The sequence below is a fragment of the Azolla caroliniana genome, unplaced genomic scaffold, assembly GCF_043228905.1.
Source record: "Azolla caroliniana isolate FFs.n. ecotype wild unplaced genomic scaffold, voAzoCaro1.0.p SCAF_8, whole genome shotgun sequence".
In the NCBI taxonomy this organism is placed as follows: Eukaryota; Viridiplantae; Streptophyta; class Polypodiopsida; order Salviniales; family Salviniaceae; genus Azolla; species Azolla caroliniana.
This window is the reverse complement of record NW_028230443.1, coordinates 5101910-5124610: the sequence shown is the minus strand read 5'-3', so window position 1 is coordinate 5124610 and position 22701 is coordinate 5101910. Positions and strand designations below refer to the sequence as shown.

General features: G+C 39.6%; 1 protein-coding gene across 2 annotated transcripts; it reads right to left on the bottom strand.

Annotated features, from left to right (window-relative positions):
- Nucleotides 1–1435: 1435 nt before the first annotated feature.
- On the bottom strand, nucleotides 1436–11521 carry LOC147860882 (uncharacterized). Of its 2 annotated transcripts, XM_087323404.1 has the most exons (13): nucleotides 11394–11517; nucleotides 7917–8056; nucleotides 6033–6122; nucleotides 5875–5940; nucleotides 5737–5802; nucleotides 5557–5645; nucleotides 5424–5469; nucleotides 4427–4481; nucleotides 4267–4343; nucleotides 3121–4182; nucleotides 2851–2955; nucleotides 2646–2774; nucleotides 1436–1799 (listed from the first exon to the last, which is right to left on the bottom strand). In XM_087323404.1, the coding sequence occupies exons 3-13, from the start codon at nucleotides 6036–6038 to the stop codon at nucleotides 1704–1706; spliced, it is 1797 nt and encodes a 598-aa protein (XP_087179530.1). In that variant the 5' UTR covers nucleotides 6039–6122; nucleotides 7917–8056; nucleotides 11394–11517; the 3' UTR covers nucleotides 1436–1703. The 2 variants fall into 2 exon arrangements, with proteins under 2 accessions (XP_087179530.1, XP_087179529.1); XM_087323403.1 differs by lacking the exon at nucleotides 7917–8056 and having other exon boundaries at nucleotides 11394–11521.
- Between the last annotated feature and the right edge of the window lie 11180 nt (nucleotides 11522–22701).

The window sequence follows — 22701 nt, the reverse complement described above, 5'->3', positions numbered from 1 at the left end:
AAGTGAAAGATTAAGTGATATGTGCGTGTATGTGTGTGAGAGAAAGAGAGAGAGAGGAAGTTACACTTATGAATAACACAAGATGGGGGATGATTAACTCTGTATTAAATTAGCACCATCCTCATCATCAAATACAAAAATACCTATAATGAGGTATATATACATCTCATGTGCAAAGGTGCACATGTGTGAGTAGAATATAGGTACTAAGGTGTAAGTCCTATATTAAATGTACTTAGGAGTGGAGGATCTAGAATATCCCACTTAAGTACAAGGTTATATTTAAGGCATTATGGTTAACACTCCTAACTAGATTCTATCTAGGTAATTACGAAGTTACATGGTTGACTAAATAACTAAACTAAGTTGAGGTTGATCTCTCAACAATATTTAATCCTCACTATCATTTTGGCATTTTCTTCGTAAAATGTAGCATGAAGGCATTCATTGAAGATGTTATGCATTTCTAAAACATTTCCATCATGCTACTTAATACCTTGTCCAACTAACTTCCGAAAGGATCATGTAAACTCATGAAAACCAATGAAATTCAAATATGGTTCACCAGAACTGTCAGTGCACAAGAAAATGTGAGAGAATTTTGTGTAAAATGACATCAAATGGGTAAATTGGTAAAATAAAAGTTTTTGAGATAGAAATGTATAATGTTTATGTTTTCAAGAACCTTGAAACTCCAATTGTTGATGGATTTGTCACAACATACTAAAGATTTTCTTAACACAATTTGACAAACAAATAACTCATGAGTCACAAGAGTAAAACAAATTCAAGGACCATCAACCCCATGCACCCAATCCTTTTAGCACCCCATCTACAAAAAGCCATATAATTAATGTAGCAAGTTCATTGTAAAGACAGCTTCACAAACAAACCGTATGCCCACATCCAAATGTTCACATTAAACAACCATTAACAAAGGTTTGCCAAGAAAGAATTGTTGCATTATTACAAAGAGGATAAAATGAGGAAAGAACAAAAGCCATATATTTTATTGCATATGCCAATGAAGAAAAGATATTTCAACTTCTATTTATATTTCATTAAGCAAGTTACACAAATATTTTCAATACCAAGATCACTATAGTTGTGACCACATCACTTTGGAGGTATAAGGCAAGAAAACTGATCTTAAAAACGGTTATTGTTTTCCATGGACTGTTTTGTAGTTTTTAAGACTATAAATATGGTAGCTTGTTTGTATGTAGTTGCAAGGCAAAGTAAAGATTAGGAGCTGTATGGTTATTATACAAAATATTCTTTACTATGAAATATGAACTCAAAATCAAATTATTACATTTCCAACTACAAGACAATAAATCAATGGCTTCCCCTTCTGAGCCGTACACATAAAATTAATGAAGAATGGCGAGGGAAATATACTACTAATCATTGTAATCATCAATATTACAGCAGGGAAGAGAATGTGATAGCATTTCCTTTCAGATTGTTATAAATCAAAACATCCCTTTACATCCTCGGCGAATAAACTACACTTTGCACTAAGTTACCACTAGTAAATGAACAGATATGTGTAGCTCCCAAGCTAAACCGATGACACTTGACCCTTAGACAAAACTTCTTTTACCATAGAGTAGTCCAAAATAATTGTGAGAATGTATTCACACAAATCTGCATGTTTATGTAACTTAGAAGTATCCATTCCATAAGAGTGTCAGAGTGACTTAATACGGCCTGTATCTGGCATCATAGTGGTGTGACCTACTTGCACCTGCAGCATCGTATGAACTTGACTGTCGTCCACCACCATAATGACCCATCTGAAATACACACATCACACTTATAACTGCTGACAAAACCATATGTGATAACACCACCACCACCATATGTTTTGCAGGCACTTAGTCATGTGGTTTGAGGAGGAATTGTTTTACGTAACAAACTTGCAAATTGATTACAGATCAATACGCTCATTGATTAGTCATCCATATAATAGGTAATCAGCCGATAAATAGCCAAACTAACAAATAAGCCTACTAGTATAATCTGATTAGGGCACTAATTACAATAATGAAAATTAAGCCTAATTTAAACTATGGGGTTTTCTGATATTCATATTTCAGTACTCATATAAAACAGAAGGCAATCTGGTAAATATAAAAATGATAAGAATATATTAGTGTTTCCCATGGTAAAAATAGAAACAATAAAAATGGCATAATAATATTGATGTTTGTGAGATGTTTTCATGCAAACATACCAGTTCTCATTTTGCTTTACAAATTCCTATGAAAAGTATAAATCACCAGGTGGAGTTTTGCCACCAAAAACTTGTTTGCTCAGTAATATGTTGTGTGCACCTTCATCACATGCATTCATCATAATGAAGAATGTATGACCCTATGTTCCCAAATAGATCAAAATTTACCTTAATCAATGCAATGTACGTGCTAAGAGAGTTATAGTTTTTTCCAAAGTCATTGGGAGTGCTCGAAGCTATGTATGGGATTATTTCTAAAGATTTTAGGCCATGAAGTGCTCGGAGGGTATGTACATTTATTATGCTTGTTTCTAAACTTTCTGGCCTCATATGCTCATTGCTGGTGTCAAAAAGACAGAAATTTTTTGCTCAAATCACATGCAACTAAACGTCCTAATATGCTTACCCCTGGAGTGTAGTAATCAGGATTCCCGTGGTGACCTCCTCCATATCCCATTCTCTGCACATTGCTTCCCCAAGTGGCGTATGGCATATTTGCACTACTATCCTGAGGAGTGGGTCGGTCTACTGCAACCTGCATTCCAACTTACTTGTAAAGAGAACAGCATAGCCTGTTTTACATCCATATATTACATTAAGCCAAAGCTTACAGGCTGTCCAAGAATTTCATGTGATGCCATTGCAACTTGTTCAGCGACGTTATCATCAAAGAAGGTAACAAATCCAAAGCCTCTATGTCCAGTCTTCTTTGCATCCTATAGCATTCATATAAACATAATGACGCTTTGTCAATCATGTCATGACTATGTTTGGAAGAATATCTCAACATTTACAGAGATGTGATTCCGTGAAACAAGTTTCATTGAGAATTTACAGACTAAATACATGTTTCAAAAAATATCTTCCTGTCCATATCCTACCTTTGGAATATAGACATCCAAAATGCGACCGAATGAACTGAAGTAAGTTCGCAAATGTTCAGCTGTAGCTTCATGAGGAAGCTTTCCAATGAACACTTTGTTGCCTGATGAGGGAACAGGGAGACCACTGTATCCAGATCGGGCCTCATTGCTATATGGTTCGTCCTGACCATAAGCTGCACCTCTGTACGAGGATCGTGGACCATATCCAACACCATGAGGAGCTAAAGGGTTATTCGAACTGTATCTAGAATCCGAATAAGAAGCACCTGGCCCACTACCATAGGAAGCACTATAACCAGTACGAGATGCATATTCGGGTCCATATGACTGAACAGCAGACGAAGAGTTGCGTACAGCCCCATCGTAATAACCACCAGAATTGTAAGTCTCTGGGGGAGCTGGCATAACATTATATGTAAAATCACCTCCATATGAAGCTGGTGCTGCTGGTACTCCACTTTGAGACATGCTAGAACCATATGTGGAAGGTATACTAGCAGCCTGTGATCCAGAGCCATATCCACCATAACCAGATTCCGGATAATACATATTGTTATTAGCAGAAGTAGCATATGCAGAGGCTGGATTGTTTTGTGCAGATTCTGGATCATAAACAGAAGCTGTAGAGCTAGCAACTGGTGCATTACTTGCAACTGAATCATTCTGATGGCCATAGGCCTGAGCACCACCAAGTAATGGTTGCAACTGTTCATCACCTCCAGGTAATTCCTTTGGATCTTTTGCTCCAGTATCAGGGGCAGACCATGCACTTTCTAATTTCTCAGTGCCCATTCCATTAGGGAAACCAAAAGATGAAAAATCAAAACCTTCCATTCCACCAAAGGCACCCATCTGAGCCGCTGCTGCAGCTGCTGCCATGAAGAAATTAAATTGTTCGGGATATGCTTTCGCCCATTCCTCAGGAATACACTTTGACCACTCCTCAGGTATAGATTTCACCCACTGATCGGGGAGATCTTTACCCCACTGCTGAGGGTAAGATTTGTTTGACTGTTCGGAATGGGATTTGCCACCCCAGAACTTCGGTGCTGTTTCATCCTGCATGAAAAACCAGCTTGAGTTACCAATATTAATTGGATTTGTTGTTGACATGTTGCCATGTGTAAAGCTTTCAGATATTACCTTCGGGGTGGCTCTATCCACTGCTATCGTTGAGCCCCCAAGTTCATGTGTCTCAGTCATGATTTTATCCACCGAGTCTGTAAAGAGCAGAAGTAGTAATCAAGTCATTCATTTATCTATGATATCAAAACCCTAAGCTTGATATCAATTCACTACATACCTGTACTCTCAAAGGTCACAAACCCAATTCCCCGATGCATTCTGGAACCCACATCCTGGAGACAAACAATTAGTGGAGAGAAACAAAATGAAATACAAAAAACAAGTGATTATTAAGCAAAAATCCAAACAAAAAGGAGGCAATAACTGGACAATCGAGCACGATGAATTACTCAATGTGCCACACAAGCTATTGCAAAATTCCTTGCAATATTATATATTGATCATAGAATGAACCATACATATCATACAGCATTCGCATTCGAGAATGATTCAATCAAACATGTATGGTAAATCATCTCAAAGTTGGATTGGATTTGTAAGTTGAATTTTAAAAAATGACTATGGTCTATATTATATATTGATTGAATCACATGCCAACACAATTGAAAGTTCAAAAGTTAGGAATTACCTAACTACTAAACATTAGAAAGCACGAGCATAAAAATCAAATAGTTCAAAGACATAATTGTATTGATGATGAGCTCATCTTGCAATTATCAATGTTCTTATCTCGCAACTAGTGAAGGTATCAATTTCTTCACTTTAGAACTATACAAAAAAATGAGTATGAACTATAGAGATTGAATCAAAATATGTCATTATAATTTATAATTTATAATCAAACGTTCAAAAACTCAAAACATATATTCGAGAATATGAAGAAAACATGACACTAACATAAAATTTTACTATGACACTGACGAGAGAGAGAGAGAGAGAGAGTAGTGACAAAATTAGGTTTCGAACACGAGACATGGGCAGTAATACCATATTAACTTACCACTAAGGTAAGGTAATTTCCAATAATAAAAAAGAAAAAGACAGAAAAAAAGGAACACGCATTTTTCCCTTTTCAAACATGTTCGTTTCCAAACGTTTTCAAACATTTGTATGCTTGATCGAACACGTTTATTACGTTCTATGATACTGATATAATACATTATTGATTTAACGGAACCAGTTGACGAGGATAAGAATCACACTTAGAAACATACCTTCGGCATATATGCATCAACAATAACGCCATATTTCTGAAAATAGCTATGATGTCCACCAACAGAGAAAAACATTAGCAACCCAAAAACCAGACAAGGCCTTTTCGTCATTACAGTGTCCAATATGACTCACCTTCGGAACATTCCCTCTGTGACATGAGGAGGTATTCTTGCAACAAAAATTCGAACACCCTTTCTAGATGTAGATTGTGTCATTTCATCCTGCCGCCCAGTAAAAACATCCACATAAATTATAACACGTCTATGAACATGACGAGAGCCTATTCCATTATATGTCTTCATGTTTTTTTACCTTTGGAGTTGCAACTTTGATATCAAGTGTTCGCCCACTTAGAACATGATGTGCTGCAGTGACTTTCTGCATGATGACGATAAATTAAGGTTTAATATAGCAAGGAAAATGAAGCAAAGAGCATACAATATATATCACCTTTGCATCTTCTGCTGTCACAAAGGTTGCATAACCAAAACCACGAGACTGACCGGTTAGACGATCCTGCAAATGAGAATAAAAGTCCATGACCAATATTCATGAACTGACATTGGGAACATTGTTATTAGAGGAAGCATTTCAAAGGCATAATAAACCTTCATAACAATACAGTCTTCAAGCTCTCCAAACTTTTGCAGATAATACTTCAATTCTTCTGTTTCAACATCAAACGGAATACCTAAAACCTGTTGCATAAGTCAGACCACAGATCAGTTTCTAAATAATCAAGATTAACACCCAAAAAGAGAGAAACGGGATGAATTAACCACATGCTCACATTCAGATGCTATTATCAAAATAACAGGAAGTCAACTGATAAAATAAATAAATGAATAAACTAGAAAAATGTGGGGTATAAATGCACATCCGAATTTAAGCAACTACTACCATAGACAAACTATTGTATGCATAAGGTGGAATAGCCACTACTCCCATCAATGTGCAAAAATAGATGAGCATTCAATCCAATAGTGCAAAGTACATAAGCCATTACATTGAATTTCAATCACCTCTTGCTTTCGGCCAACAGCAGACTGAACCATAAAAAATGCAATACTTACTGTAGAAAATAAAGCCTCTCAAAAACATTTACACAAAGAAGATAACTACCAAGTTTTATCCATAGAAGTGGAGTTAGGACTTGACAATTGCCCGAACGCATACGGACTTAAAGAAATAGCCAAAATCTTCATATATTACTTCCCTTTTTAACTACATAATAAATTAGAGGACACCAGCTCATGGATAAACGAAACTACTCTTGACCTCTCTTCAAGCAAAAATCATTGAACATCTAATAATGCTAGATTTATAATCACCTAAGAGAAAGGGCCAGCCCCCATTTGAATGAGGATGGAGAATTTATCAAGGTATCAATATGTGAAATCTAAAACAATAAACACTAGAAAAGCAAAAGCATTTCAAAAAGTTCTATGACCGCATGCACAACTCTAAGTGGACACATAAATTGAATTTGTTTGCATGTGAACTTTTAGCATACTTGACACTAGCAGATGAAAGACTTACCCTGTGAGTTACACAATAATCAGTTGTAAATTGTGAATATGGATTCAGTATTGTATAGAATATTCTTAGTTTAATATATTTTCCAGCATATAAGCTTTGCACGCTTATCTTTCAAAGTGAGGTGGAAGGAATCGAGCAAATATTAGCTTTTGTATGAGAACTTTCACCTGCTTTAGTTAAGATTTCCAACCAGTGACATGAAGAATTTCAAAAGTTTACTTTCTAGATGCAAGTGTGAAAGAGAACATTGATCTTATACAGAAGATATCAACCACACAAATTCACATTGAGCTACACGATTTACAGTAATTTATATGAATCAAATAAGAAAGTCAGGCCTGAATCTCATTCCACAGTTTAAATACACTCATTCTTATTTCAGAGATATGATAATGTGGCACATATATAGTTTGTAAAAAGAATAACGCAAACAAGAGAGAGCAAGTTATCCATCCAAGAAAAAGGCACTAGTGACAATACACTAAACATAGAAGCAGACATAAACACTATAATCCGTTCCATCGTGTCCAGCCGATATACACCTAGATTCTACAGAAATGATATCTAGAGATGCCTTTCTTTAAGAATTTCGCAAGCTCCACGTTGAAAGGCAATACCAACATTTTCAATCTTGCAAACAAAATATATCTAGCCTACAGAGATTGTTTGAACTGCAGAAGAAAGCCTAAATCTTTAGATTTCTTGGATTCTACAAACAGACACTAAATTCTAGCTATCGCATAACTCAACCTCTTCTCTCCTTTTTCCTACATTGGGCAGGCTGTATTACTGTGGTTAGCCTCATTTTTATTAACCCTTACACCAGGATTCAAATCTCACTAATTGCACATTTACTAGATGGCACAGTGAAAATGTAGGGTTGGAATTCATGTCCTCCTAGTCTCTGTCTGACAACCTTACCAAGTCTCTCCCTCTCTCTTCCTCTCTCTTACCTCTATTGGTAGAAAACTTGCCACAACTAGCCCACACCCATGATAAGCTGCTGCTCATATAGGCCTCCTGAACACAGCATATTTATGTGCCAACTTTTGTCACGTCTCCATGATGTTGATGAGGATTGATATTGAAAATACTGCCAATTTGAGCAAGAGTCTCTCTCTCTCCCTCCCTCCCTCTCTCTCTCCCTCTGTCTCTCTCTCTCCCTCCCTCTCTCTAAACTACACAACATTGCAGAACGTAGGGATGGTTCAATGCATGATCTTCAACTCACGCTTCCTCTCCTTTCACCCATCTATCCCTCCCTCCCTTGCATAGGAGGGGCAATTGAATATGTGAGCTCTTTCAAATAGTTGAGAATTGAAATCCTGGAAAACCATAATAGGGGTATGTACATAGGATAGTACTTGAAAACTAGCTGGACCACTTACCATATCTTCAAATTCAAATACAATCTAAATAATAGATGGCAGACAAATTTTGGACAATTCAATGCTATATGGGGTGGATATTTGAGAGAAAGCATACCCCCTCTTGATTGAAGTAGCCAAATGGAACAATGATATTAATAGCAAATTACAATACTATTGAGTTAAAAAAAACCCAACATGTCAATAAACCTAATAGGAAGGAAAGGGGCACACCCAACAACATATTATCCTCTTCCTGCAATTCAACGTGATACAGCAACCACTTCCCCTCGCATTCATTGGCATGAACTTGATTGAAATTGAGAATGGATGAGCGTTCTACCTATATCGTACCATATCTGCAATCCCCACTCAGGAGATTGAGAAAAAAGAGCATTTCCGAATATGATGTGAAGCATTCATGGCCACATGACAATGCTTCCCACCATTAATTACCCAATGCACCAGGTTTGCACAAGTTCAAGTCAGACATCACCCCACTCTTAGGTGCATCTATGTATTGTCTACTCTACTTGAACATAGGACTGGCCTTAAGAAAATTTCATGGGACACCTATTGATACTTTTTGACAACAGCAGAGGAGGTCTCTTGAAATTTTGACAACAGCAGAGGAGGTCATGTTTCAGGTCTTCTGAGGACGTTGAAATATCATAATCGTCATCTTTGCCTCTACCTCAAGGCAACCTTTCTAGTTTTTCATAAAAAACTAGTTTAATTAGTTGTATATAGAGACCATGGGGAGTTTCGCAGCATAATTCTGAAGAAATTACCAAATAATAAAAAACAAGCAACAGGCTAAGGTGTCAAGGTCACTGAGATTAAGTGTGTAAGAAAGGTCTATAATTGTTGATATGATGTAGTCAGCAATCTTCAGAGTAGCAATCTAATGAGAGGTAAGTAGGAAACATAAACGTCTCAGGGTAACAACATCGTCAATACGCATGTAATAGATAGATACAGGCCAATAACAATATTGTGATGGGGGCCACTATAGTTATGAAGTGAAGAGCAGAAATGCAGGACACAAAGGCAGGGCTCTATTAGATCAAGTGTGTAACAACCCCAACTATGAGTTCATGTGGGTATCCTAAGATTTTCTTTTAAGAATGCTGTCACTTTAGGATATTTCCCAATTTTCACTGCCCACTTCTACCACCATATTCATTAATGAAATATATATCATAATGAAATTCTCCCCTATCATGACCCTTAGCTATTACAATCATGTATGTTGGAGCTTGCTCTATATGATTAAAATGATATGGTTGCTTTGTTAGCATTGCCTCTGAAAGGGCAATGTTTTCAGTTTCACGCATGTTGTGAAAAATAACAATAACAATATCAATGTTGTGAAGCCATTTCTTTAGTAGGCAACTGCTTTTGCATGTGCCATAATCTCAAACTAAAATTCTTAAAAAGTTTCCATAATAAATACTGCATCAGGCCCTCTTCTAAGGATGAAATCACAATCTAACAATTCCAAAGCACAAGGTTTATCACTATAACCCTTGTGAAATTTTTATGAGGTAACCTTGTGAATTGAGCAATAACTCAGTGGATGTCTAGAGTCTCTTATTCATAATGCACTCAATGCATTGGTATTAAACTAGCAGACATGCTGTATGCATTCATTATTACTGAAAGGAAAGCAGCAAGAGCAGAAAGAAGTTCGATAAAGTTTGATTTGGCAAAACTTCTCCCCTTGGAAGTTTGGAATAATCATGGACTATGCATGCTTATGCTTGAAAGAAAATGATTCTAAGGTTCACGGTGGAAATATTCCTGATAGAAAAAAGAAATCTACTTGAATTACTTATGCTTCCTAAGCTATGAGCATGGAAAATTAATCAGTGATGGGCAATTAATCTGCTTGGCGACATGTGGGGGACCTACAACATCTGAGAATACTTGTAATCAACCCTTGGTTTGGTAGTTAGATATAATTCTGTAATTACAACACTATCTTGGTCTCTGTATATTAGGATTTCATGTAATGAACTTGGGCAGCAGAGCAGAGATCTGCAGAGAGATAGGTATGGATATTTCAGAAACTTACTAAAGCTTATGGGTATTTTGATGAACTCCTCTAAAGTTTTAAAACAGTTTGATCTTTACAACACGCCTAAAGTGCAATTATAACTTATTATCTCAGCTTGTCCTCTCCCTACATTGCAAGGCAGCTACAAAATTGCATCAAAACATCAACCAATTCCTGTCAAAAAATCCTTTCAGAAGTAAACTTGAGATGTAAGACTGTAAGCCTCAAAATCTCTGTAATTTCCGTCAGTGAAACTCTAGAAGGAGGAATCCATAATGAAAAGACCTCAATTTGAGGCCTTGCAAGATCACTACAATTTCTTGAAACCTCAGCTTCACCACAATTACTCCTAAGAAATTCATTCAGACAGGAGAAATTCACAATTATACGGCGTGGATTTTAGGCGTGTCTCCATTCCAGAAAGAAATGACCATTGCAATTTCTCCTAAGAAAAGAAATCAACTCAGTGGGAGAGGGGGGATTCGTGACAAAAAGAGTAGAATTGTAAGTCTTACAGAGATGAGAAACCACATAGTTTCTCCAAAGAAATCAATTTGGACGGGAGAAACCCACAAGGTGAAGTCCTGCATTTCTTCATTCCAGAGAAACCCAGAGAAAATCCGCCACTAAAAGTTCCGAATTTACCAAAATTATCTTGCTTCCAGAGCAATCAGCAGCAAACACTCCATAAATTTTGAAAGAAATGGAATGTAACAAAGCTAGTTTTTTTTAACACAGCAACAAAGCAAAGACGACTTGCTACAGGTTTTTAATGCTCTAAAAGGAGCGCAGAAACAAGAAAGGAACTAAACAAAAAAAGAAAAGGTAAATGCAAAGGGCTGATAACAAATCTTCTTTCCCGAGAGATGCGAGTGGATAAGAGAGAAGCGAAAGACAGCAAAATCAACGCAAAAAAGAGTTTCTTACCGCAGGTGATCGATCTCCGAGACAAGCTATATGGACATGAAAAAGAAACAGGCAAGAGAAGTAAGAAATGGACTTACCACAAGTTTCCGATCTCTGAGAGAAGCGTATGGATCTCGAAACTCCATAGCTGGCGCTCGTCGATTCTGCTTCTGGGAGAGACCCCGTCAAAATCGAAAACTCGAAAGGCTGCTCAGAAAGAGACGATCGCCATGGCCGGAAGGAGGAGCTCTCAGAGGAAGGAGGCCATGGCCACTGTTTGGAAACCCTAAAATTGCTCTGTTTTTTGTTTTCCTTTTCAAAAAGAAAACAAAAAAAGGAAAAAAGAAAAAAAGAAAACTCTTCACGATTATCTGTAAGTTTTGCTTATTTATGTTTCTGGCCTATTTTTCGCTTACTGACACGGACGAGTAAATAATATGTAAATGATCGTGCCACCAATTGCCGGCGTGTGTGGCCCATGTGACAAGACAATAAAATTAGGATGACTTTATAGAACTGTAACGGTGCACTTTGGACACACACCCTGGCCGTCTGGAGGAGATTTTGAAGGTATCTGATATACTCTCTTTTTTAGTAGAAACACATCAGAGCCCAAATAGAGGACTACCAAAAGTTGGAGGTTTTCGTTGGGAGTCTGTCCTTTAGACCAAACCTCACGTCGACACACTACTAGAGGGTTTGGAGGGGTTGCAATACTATTTCGTAGATAGATACATACTCACGTCGACACACTACTAGAGGGTCTGGAGTGGTTGCAATACTATTTCGGAGAGAGATACATAATAGGATAGAAATACTAAGGACAGAGCCAGAAGCTCGTTTTATGTGGGTGAAAGTTCTCACTAGCAAGGATCAGGCAATATTTATCGTCATTGTTACTTTCCCTTGAAAGGATCCCTGTATAATATGGCTGGACAGGGGAGTGTCATAAATACATCAATATAATGGCTTCACCTATGCTTGAACCCAATACCTTGTAATACATAATCAACAACCCAACCATTAAGATAGCCTATGATCATATAAATGATATAAAAGTTGTTTTTTATAATATACTAATTATTGTAAATACTTTGGTAACATTCTAGAACATTGTAGAATATCCTAGAACATCTTAGAATATTCTAGGTGTAGAACACTATAGAAATCCCTAGGCTATTCTATAGGAACCTATAAATATAGACATACAATTATTCTCAAATCAATTCGAATCAACACCAGTCTTCTTCTTCTTTTCTTTTTTTCCAAAAAAAAACTCCTTCCATTAGTTATAAAATTTTATAAATGAGACGATTATGTACAAATCCCTGTAGGGACGCGATAGTTCCATCTTATGTGGATGCCCATTGACTCAAGAAAGGAAGAGGACGACCATTGTTGGATAAAGGCTATTCGTTGTCTTTCAACTCCATCGGAGCCGCCCTTAAGGCCATCATATTGGCTCTTTAGAGTGGCTACAATTTCACTCCATATCTCTTGTACTAACCTTGTTGGATGTGCGGTTTGGTTGGAGAAGACTCGCCTACATCATTGTTTCCATAGAATCCAAAGAGTTATTGGGCTAACCAATTCCAACACCTCTTGAGATTTGTCATTAAGAGGAGTGGAGTGGACACTGCCGTTGAATCAACACCAGTCTTTAGCTCTCATTGTATATCTTGTATCCATTCCCTTTCACTTTCTATCTTAATACACTCATTCTTCTCTTATCATTTTGTCCCTTTTCTTCTCGTGTTCTCTTATATCCTTCTTCAATCACTCTCTTTTATTATTGGTTTTGACAGTTTGATTCGAATTTTCTCTCTCATTTATCCTCTTCTATAAACGTCACGAAACCATGGCCACCATTAACTCAAAAGAATATCTCACCCTTCTTGCAGAAATGGAGAATCTTAAAACCAAGTTCGCATCTCTTGAATTAGAGAATCAATGTCTTCTTGAAGATCTACAAAAGGTTACTGTCGACAATTAGAGACGACAATCGTAGTTTTACAAAAACAAAGGGTCGAAGGTGAAGGAATTATCAAGGAGCCTAAAATCAGCCTCCCAACTAAATTTGATGGTTTGAGGGCACATTTTCAAGGTTTCTTGAATCAAGTATAGTTGGTAATTCAAATGCATCTCATGTGTTATCCGACAGATGCATCACGAGTCGGGTTAGTGGGCACCTTATTGACTGGCATAACGTTGTCATGGTTTGCTCCATTACTAGAGACAAATTCTCCTCTATTGCATAATTTCAAGGAATTTATCAAAGAATTCAAGGCTTTATTTGGAGATATAGATGGGGCAAGAACAACAATCAATAAGATTTGTACAATACGTCAAGGTGATCAGCTAGCATCGACATATGTAGCCAATTTCCATCTCATTGCAAGCAATATTCCTTGGGATGAATAAGCCCTAATGGGGCAATTTTGTTCCGGCCTTCGTAGTGATGTGAAAGACTTACTACTTACCTTCTCTAAGGATCCAAAATCATTTACAAAAGCTATTAGTCGAGCAATACGATGTGATAATCGTCTTTTTGGGCATCGATGTGAGCGACAACAGCAAATAGCACGATCAAGATTCACACCAACTTATGCATTTGTAACGGCGCAATCATCTCCAAGGCAAACATATAGCCTTGCTCCAACTCCAAGGCAAACATGTAGTCCAATCCCAATAGATAGACCTACACCCATGGAGATCGATATGACCCAATGATGAGGACCATTGTCAAAAGAAGAGAAGCAACAATGCTGAGCAAACCATCTGTGCTTATATTGTGGAGGTCCAGGACATATAGCCATTCATTGCTCCCATAGGCTGAGATGTTAGGTAAATCAAATTCACTATTACAATAAAAAAGTCCAACATTTTTGAAACAGTTAGTGCTCCTAATATGAATAATCCACCCTTGTCTAATAAGTTTGAGGTCCTAATCCAATTAGAAGAGGAGTCAAACAAATAAGTCCGACCAAAATAGAAGTCATTTGGTTGGACAACCCTAGATCTGTACAACCTAGCTTGGGTTCCATTTCTTACAAGCATGTTAGTAGAGTCTTCTCAACCCAAGTACAAGTTAGGACACCGAGTTGTCAACTTCAGGTCCAAACATTCTTAGATACTAGAGCCTATTCTTGTTTCTTGGATAGAGATTTTGCCCAAAAACACCAAATATCCTTGCCCAGTTTCCGTAGTAGTGATTGATGGACCTCCCATAGCTTTCGGGAAGATATTCGAAGAGTTTGAGCCAGTACACATATGCTTAGGTGATTTAGGATGTGTAGTTTCCTTTAACATAATATGTAGCCCCAAACATCCAATTGTCCTAGGTTTGCCATGGTTTGAGCTCTATAACCCAAGAATCAATTGGAGGCGAGAAATTTGGTGCCCTTCAGCAGAAAACATCATTGCCAAGGATCGAACCCATGACTATTCCCTTAAAGAATATAGTTCTACCAGTGCCCCATCTACTTTTCATCGAATCTCAACCATCACATTGCAATAATTGTCCCAAGTGGGAGGAAAGGAGGAACTTTTCTTATTTGCAGTATCAGTGAGACCTTCTAGTGCCAGTCAAGGGAATTCAGACATCCAAATTCCCAAAAATTATCAAGAATATGTTGATGTTTTCGACAAAGTCAAAGCGAGTGTACTTCCAAAGCATCGACAGTATGATTGTCTCATTGACCTCCAACCAGGAAAAGAGCCATCATGGGATCCGATCTACCATCTATCATCAACTGAGCTTAGGAAAATCTTGCACATGGGTTTATTCGACATTCAAAGTCTCCAGCCGGTGCTCCTATATTTTTTGTGAAGAAAAAGGACGGCTCGCTTTGTTTAGTCGTGGATTATTAGGGATTAAATAAAGTCACCATAAGAAATAGGTATACTTTCCCTTTAATCTCCAGTCTTTTAGAGCGCATTGGTGGGGCAAAACATTTTACAAAAATTGATTTAAGAGGTGCACATAATCTTGTTTGAATTCGATTGGGGGATGAGTGGAAATCTGCATTTCGCACTCGATATGGTTATTTCATGTTAGAGTTATGATTTAATGTAAGCACATGATAAGGATAAAAGATAGATAAATATGAAAGGAGAGAGAGATAGAAGGGTGTCGATCCACCCAACCACCCCCAAGCGAAGGGATAGAGATGGACTCGAGCCTCGATCGACATCCTATACCAACGTCGTGGCGTCGAGTCGTACTTGGTGCTGGCGCGCTCACTACAAGAGTTGACCCACCACACTGTTAGAGTCTCAACGTAGTCGATAATGTGTCAAATGAGTGTAGCTAGGCCTCATATTTATAGCCAAACCTAAGGTCCCCAGGCAAGTTCACACTTGGCCTAATGGGTTGTCTCAATCCAGAGGATTAAAAGTAATCATCCCCTTCTTTACACCCTCGTTTAACCCTCACACATTATCCACGTGTATAGAATACTACCATAAATTCTCACCACGGGATATTATATGGTCATGCCCATAACATACTCCCCCCCTCTTCAAGACATTGCACTCTTGCAATGGAAAGTTAGGGAAGTTAGTTCTAAGAGTATTTCCACGTTCCCATGTGGCATCTTTTATAGACTTATCCATCCATTTTATTTTAAATTCTCAGATTATTTTCGAATGTAAATTATTTTGTTTTAATATCGAGAATTCTTTCTGGTACATGTGGTTGAGAAGATAATTCTTCAAAAGTAACTAGAGTTCCTGTTGTCACTATATTGTCACCAGAACCAAGAAGTTCTTTTAGATGACTTACATGAAAAACTGGATGGATTTCAATGCCATCAGGAAGAGCGAGATGATAGGTTGATGAACCAATGCATTTGAGGATTGTAAAAGGTCCACAAAACCGTGGGGCTAACTTAGCGCACTTACCCGTAGACAATGTCTTAGAATTATGAGGTACACGTAAATATACTTTTTGTCCAAGGTTGAATATGAGGTTGCATAAAAACCCATCATGATGTATATTAACATCAATCGGCATAAAAACACGCTCTATCTTGAGCTATTTTTATATTATCTTGTGCAATATGCAACATATCTTGCATATCCTAAAGAAAGTTTTGCATACTTCGCAACTCATCATGATGTATATTAACATCAATCGGGGCTCATGGCTGAAAACCATACATCAACATAAAAGGACTATATCCTGTCAACGTATGCTTGGAGCTGTTATAAACAAACTCCAAAATTGGGAGATAACGTTCCCATTTTGTTGGTTTTGCACCAACGTATACTCAAAGCATGTCCTCAATAATTTGATTTGTTTCCGTACGAGATGTACGGGTGATTGATAAGTGTGATAAGTAAGGGTGAAAGATGTAATGCGTTGATATGTATGTGTAATGTTATATGATTATGAGTGTGAATGTAAGTGTAAGTGTGGTGGATACAAAGAGGTGTGAGTGAGTGGTTAGGTGTGAATGCCCAAGGGGCTTGCACCCTTGTGTATCTAACCCTTTGTACCTATTTAACCCTAGAGCTAGAGATCACGGTTGTGTCTGGATGGGGAATGAAGGTGCATGCCGAATTATCGGCATAGGAGACGTGTGGCTGACAACATCAACCGGGTGCAAGTTGTTGTTGAAAGATGTCTGACACGTTCCGGAGGTTCGGTTGAACCCAATATCAGCCAGTCGACTGGATGATGAAAGCTACATCGGTAGCATCCGGAATTGAGTCATGAAATTCAACAAAGGAAGCTTGATCATGGCTCGACCCCGGAAGATTAACATGTTGTCGGGGTAGTTGTGGTTCGTGTGGTGAAGTCGCAGGGACTAAGGTTAAAAGGAGTTGGCTATATATATTTATAAGGCTTGTGCATCAATGTTAGAAAGATTAAGGATAGGAAGAACAAGAGTTAGAAGTATTGTGCGAGAGATAGATGAACATAGATAAGAGATAAGAGACAATGTATGATTCAAGAAATAAGATAGAGACAAAGTATGATTTAAGAAGCAAGATAGTGTTAGGATTTCGGTCCCTCCGGATGGGATGATGAAGGCTCGGTGAGAACCGGATGATGTAGGCCCGGTAAGAACTGGATGATGAGTACCCGGCAAGGAAGACCCGGTGAGAACCGGATGTTGCAAGCCCGGTGAAAACCTCTCACCAGATGAAGGGACATATATGTAAATATGTTCTAGAGAGCCCATTGGGGCTATATTTGTAAATAGCCCGAAAGTCATATTAGTATAAATATGACCTAGGGCAAACTCTTGATCTCTGTGTGTGTATCATTGTGTTGTCATTATTCTGTATAGAGTGATTGGTCTAACTGTTGTACAGAGTGTAGCAGAGGGAGAGAGAGGGAGAGAGAGAGAGAGAGAGAGAGAGAGAGAGAGAGAGAGAGAGAGAGAGAGAGAGAGAGACTGAGTGAGTCTTTGTTGTAATCGCCGCAAGGCAAAGATTGTGAGCATGAGGTCGTTGCCTCCGTGCTTGCCTGTTGTATTCCACTCGACATAGTGATAGTTGGAGTTTGTGAATTCCCATGGTTTTTCCCGTTTAGGGTTTTCCACGATAACATCCTGTGCATTCTCTTCTGTTTGTGTACTTACTTCCATTTCCCATTTCTTCTGTGTTTAATTATCGTTAAGTGAACAAAGTCTCGGTTGTGGCCGAAGATTATTCCGCATATTCGTGTCAATCTGGTATCAAAGCGAAACGACATAGAAAATGGAAGATTCGTTGGGAGGCATGTTCAAGCTCATTGGCTCCAACTACTAAGTGTGGAAGTCGAAGATGAGGGACATGCTCGTGGTTAAAGATCTCTGGTTGCCGGTTCAGTTCGGGGACAAGAGACCGGACAAGATCGATGTCACGATATGGGAAGTGATGCACATGAAGACAACGATGTACATACGGTGCTTCATCGACATGAACTTGTACAACAACTTTAATGAGGAGAGTAAGGCTCATGAGCTCTGGGAGAAGATCAACATTATGTTTCAGAACAAAAATGTTGTTAATCGGGTTTCGGTATTCCGGAAACTAGTGAGGCTCCGGTACCGAGATGGCTCCAGTATGGCAGAACACATGAATGCCTTCCAAGGATTGATACACCAAGCAACCTCGCTGGAAGTACCTCTCGTCGATGAGGTACTTGCTCTACTCCTGCTTGGTTCCCTCCCAGATAGCTGGGAGACGTTGGTTGTCACGTTGGGCAACACTTGGCCGGAAGGAAAACAGCTATCCCTAGCAAGGGTCAAGTCGAGCTTGCTAGATGAGGAAGCACATCGGAAAGACAAGGATACGAGCTTTGACTCCAAAGCACTCCTTACCGAATCGGAATGCGGAAGACAAAGGAACCGTGGTCCCTAGAACTGGGAAAAGTCAGGGACACGGTCAAAGTCAAGGGGGAGGCCTACTTGCTTCTATTGCGGCAAGCTTGGACACTTCCAGAAGAACTGTCGACATTTTCGGAAAGAGAAGGAAACCGACAATGCCGATTCAAAGCGGTCACCAGACCGGAATGGTAAAGACCAGAGAGGACCAGACCAGACGACAAGTGAAGAAGAGTTGATGCTCATCACCGAGGAGAGCGAGTTGAACCTTGTCGGCGATGAGACAACGTGGGTTGTTGATTTTGGAGTGTCTTTCCACCTGGCCCTGGACCGGAAATGCTTCTCATCCTACACAGCCGGTGAGCACGACTGTGTTCGGATGGGGAATGAAGGTACGTGCCGAATTGTTAGCATAGGAGACGTGTGGCTGACAACACCAACCGGATGCAAGTTGCTGCTGAAGGATGTCTGACACGTTTCGGAGGTTCGACTGAACCTGATATCAGTCGGCCGGCTAGATGATGAAGGCTACACGGGTAGCATCTGGAACGATGTTATGAAGTTCAGCAAAGGGAGCCTAATAGTTGCTCGGGCCCAGAAAGTCAACGCACTGTACCTGATGAATGCCCGGTTATGCTCGGAAGAAGTGAACGTGGCATTCGACACTGCCAGTGAGTTGTGGCACAAGAGACTATGTCACATGAGCGTGAAGGGGATGAAGAGGCTTGTCGATGACAACCTCATTCCGGTGAAGAACATGCAACTTGAGAAGTGCACCGACTACCTGGCCGGTAAGCAGAACCGGACCTCCTTCTGATCAAGGCCACCGATGAGACGTAATGCACCACTAGAGTTGGTGCATACTGATGTGTGTCAAGTAGACACGAAGTCACATGCCGGAGCACAATATTTCGTGAAGTTCATAGATGACCACAACCAGAGGCTATGGGCCACACCGCTGAAGACGAAGGATCAGGTGTTATCTGTCTTCAAGGAGCTCCACGCGAGAGTGGAAAGAGAAACCGGCCGGAAGCTGAAGGCGGTTCGAGCAGATAACGGAGGAGAATACCGGGGGAAGTTTGAGGAGTATTGCCGCTCAAAGGGAATCCGGCTCGAATTTACCGTGCCGAAGACGCCGGAACTCAATGGGCTGGCCGAGAGGATGAACCGGACCATAATGGAGTGGGTTTGGAGTATGCTAGCACATGCTAAGCTACCCAAGATGTGTTGGGTTGAGGTGTTGACGACAACGACGTACGTGATAAACAGATCACCCTCAGTACCCTTGGACGGAGACACGTTGTAGAGAGTGTGGGATCCGGTCGACAAGAAGGTTTTCCAGAGTCGAGATATTATCTTTATGGAGGACAAGACCCTTGCCGATTGGGAGTTGGAGAAGAAGATAATGAACTTTGAGTCGACTGCTAAGGATCGGTTTGATGAGATTCAGACCTACCCGGCTAAGAGCCGGTTGACACTCGAAGAACCAGCCAGTTACAGTGAGGATACCGAACCGGTAGAAGAAGGAGAGGAAGCTCAAACCAAAACCGAACAAGACCCTGAATCAGATTTAGATGAAGAACAGACACAAGAGCCAATTACCGAAAACCGAGGATGGAGATATCCTCTCCGGGAAAGAAGTGCCCCCCGGAGATTTCCGGATGCAGAACGTGTGTTGCTGACCGATGAGGGGGAGCAAGAAAGCTTCGAAGACGCGAAGGATAACACCCATAGCCATTGTCATGATATGGCAAGACTCGAACCCATGACCTTATGCTACATGGGTCGAGTTCTTGACCATTAGACCATACAATGTAATACATAAAATATTATTTTCATTTATGTTTTATTATAGAAAATGGATGTATATTCTAGATTTCTCTGAAACATTCTAGAAACTTCAAGAGTATTCCTCAGAATACTATAAAAGGAGGCACAAGGCATTATTTCAAACCAAATCGGTTCAACGCCAGTCTTAAGCCTCCTAGCTACTACTGTACATTCTCTTCACATAATATATATCTTTTCTTATCATCACTCACTCACTCACTCTCTCTCTCTCTCCCTCTCACTCACTCTTTCCTTCTCTCGAGAGTTCTTCACCTCTCTTAGTACTAATACTTCTTTTAGTACTAATTCCTTCTCTGTCTTAGTACTGTTCCTGATAATTTGAACCGATTTTGGTCGTTCTTCCTTCCTCCTCCTCCTTTCCTCCTCTTCCTTTTATCTTCTTATTAATCCTCTTATCCTCCCTAGTAAAATGGAAACTATTAGCGCTCAGGAATACCAATCTGTTTTCTCGGAGCTCTAATGCTTAAAAGAGAAATTTTTAGCACTAGAACAAGAAAATCATCGTTTGTTGGGGGATCTTCAACAAATAGCACTGGAAAAACAACAACATGGGGAGCTGACGTTACATGTACAACAACTCGAAGCGACTATCGTATCATTACAACAACAAGGATCAAGCACTCAAGGGATTCACAAAGAACCCAAGTTTAGTCTTCCTGCAAAATTTGATGGGACCCGATCACAGTTTAGAGGGTTTTTGAATTAGGTACGTTTCGTGATACAAATGCATCCTTCTCGATATCCCACCGATGCATCACGAGTGGGATTAGTAGGCACTCTCCTTAGTGGCTCATTGTTAGCATGGTTTGCTCCATTGTTGGAAAAGGAATCTCCATTACTAAACAGTTTTGAAGAATTTATAAGTGAGTTTAAGGCTTGTTTTGGAGATACTGACAACATAAGGACTGCAATCAACAAAATTCGGCGATTACGCCAAGGTGACCATCCAGCCTCCGCATACGCTGCAGATTTCTGCCTACTCGCTATCAATATCCCTTGGGATGATCACGCATTGATGGAGCAATTTCGTTATGGCTTACGCAACGATGTCAAGGATTTACTCTTGACCTTGCCCGAAGAGCCAAAGTCATTAACAGAAGCAATCAGTCGTGCGGTGAGATGCGACAACCGCCTCTTCGAACGACGTTCGGAACGACAATTGTAGATTCCAAGGGCAAGATCATAGCCTACCTACGCCTCCTTGGTAGTGAAACCTTTTTCGAGGGAGTCATATAATGCGCCTCCAGTAAGTACTCCAACTCCGATGGAAATTGACACCACACGTCATCATGGACCGCTATCGGAAGAAGAAAAGCAATGACGTCGAGCAAACCAACTATGTCTTTATTGCGGTGGACCAGGGCATATCGCAGTAAACTGTCCCCATAGGCCAAGAAGGTAGGTAAACCAAATAGTTGCTAGTTCTGACTGTACTAAACTCGAGTCTATTTCAGTAGGGATATCTGATAGTCCTAATAGTACTAATAGCCCAAATCTAGCGAACAAATTTGATGTCCTTAGTTAGTTAGAAGAAGAGTTAAATGACTAAGTCAGCCAAAATAGGAGTCGTTTGGTTGGACAACCCTAGATCTGTGCAGCCCATTAGTGGTTCCATTTCCTCTAAGCAAGTTAGCAATGTGTTCATAGCCCAAGTAACAGTTAGTACTAAAAGTACCCCTCCAGTACATGTCTTAGCACTTCTAGATTCCGGAGCTAATTCTTGCTTCATGGATAGGAACTTTGCCCAAGCTCATCAAATATCACTCAGAAAATCCCGTGTCCAGCCTCTGTAGTAGTCATTGATAGTCGTCCCATTGCTTCTGGAAATATCATAGAAGAGTCAGAGCCCGTTAATATTGTCCTAGATAATCTAGCATGTGTAGTATCATTTAATATAATTAGCATCCCAAAACAACCCATTGTTTTAGGATTACCATGGTTCGAATTACATAACCCAAACATAGATTGGAGAACAAGAGAAATTCGGTATCGAAGAGCCCGAGGGTCTACTCATGAGATTGCAACCATTTTGCTACATTAGTTGCGGGAAGAAGGACGCAAGGAAGAAATGTTTCTCTTCACAATATCAGTAAAGCCCTCAGACACCATTAAAGAGGAGTCCACTGTTCAACTTCCAAAGAAGTATCATCATTATGCCGATGTGTTTGATAAAGTACAAGCCAATACGCTTCCTCACCATCGACCGTATGATTGCCCCATCGATTTACAACCGGGGAAA

Coding starts and splice junctions, on each gene's coding strand:
- LOC147860882 (XM_087323403.1), bottom strand. CDS start 11,441: ATGGAGTTTCGAGATCCATACGCTTCTCTCAGAGATCGGAAACTTGTG. Junction 2,956..3,120: donor TGGATGTCTATATTCCAAAG/GTAGGATATGGA, acceptor TGAATGCTATAG/GATGCAAAGAAGACTGGACA. Junction 1,800..2,645: donor CTGATTACTACACTCCAGGG/GTAAGCATATTA, acceptor TGTGTATTTCAG/ATGGGTCATTATGGTGGTGG.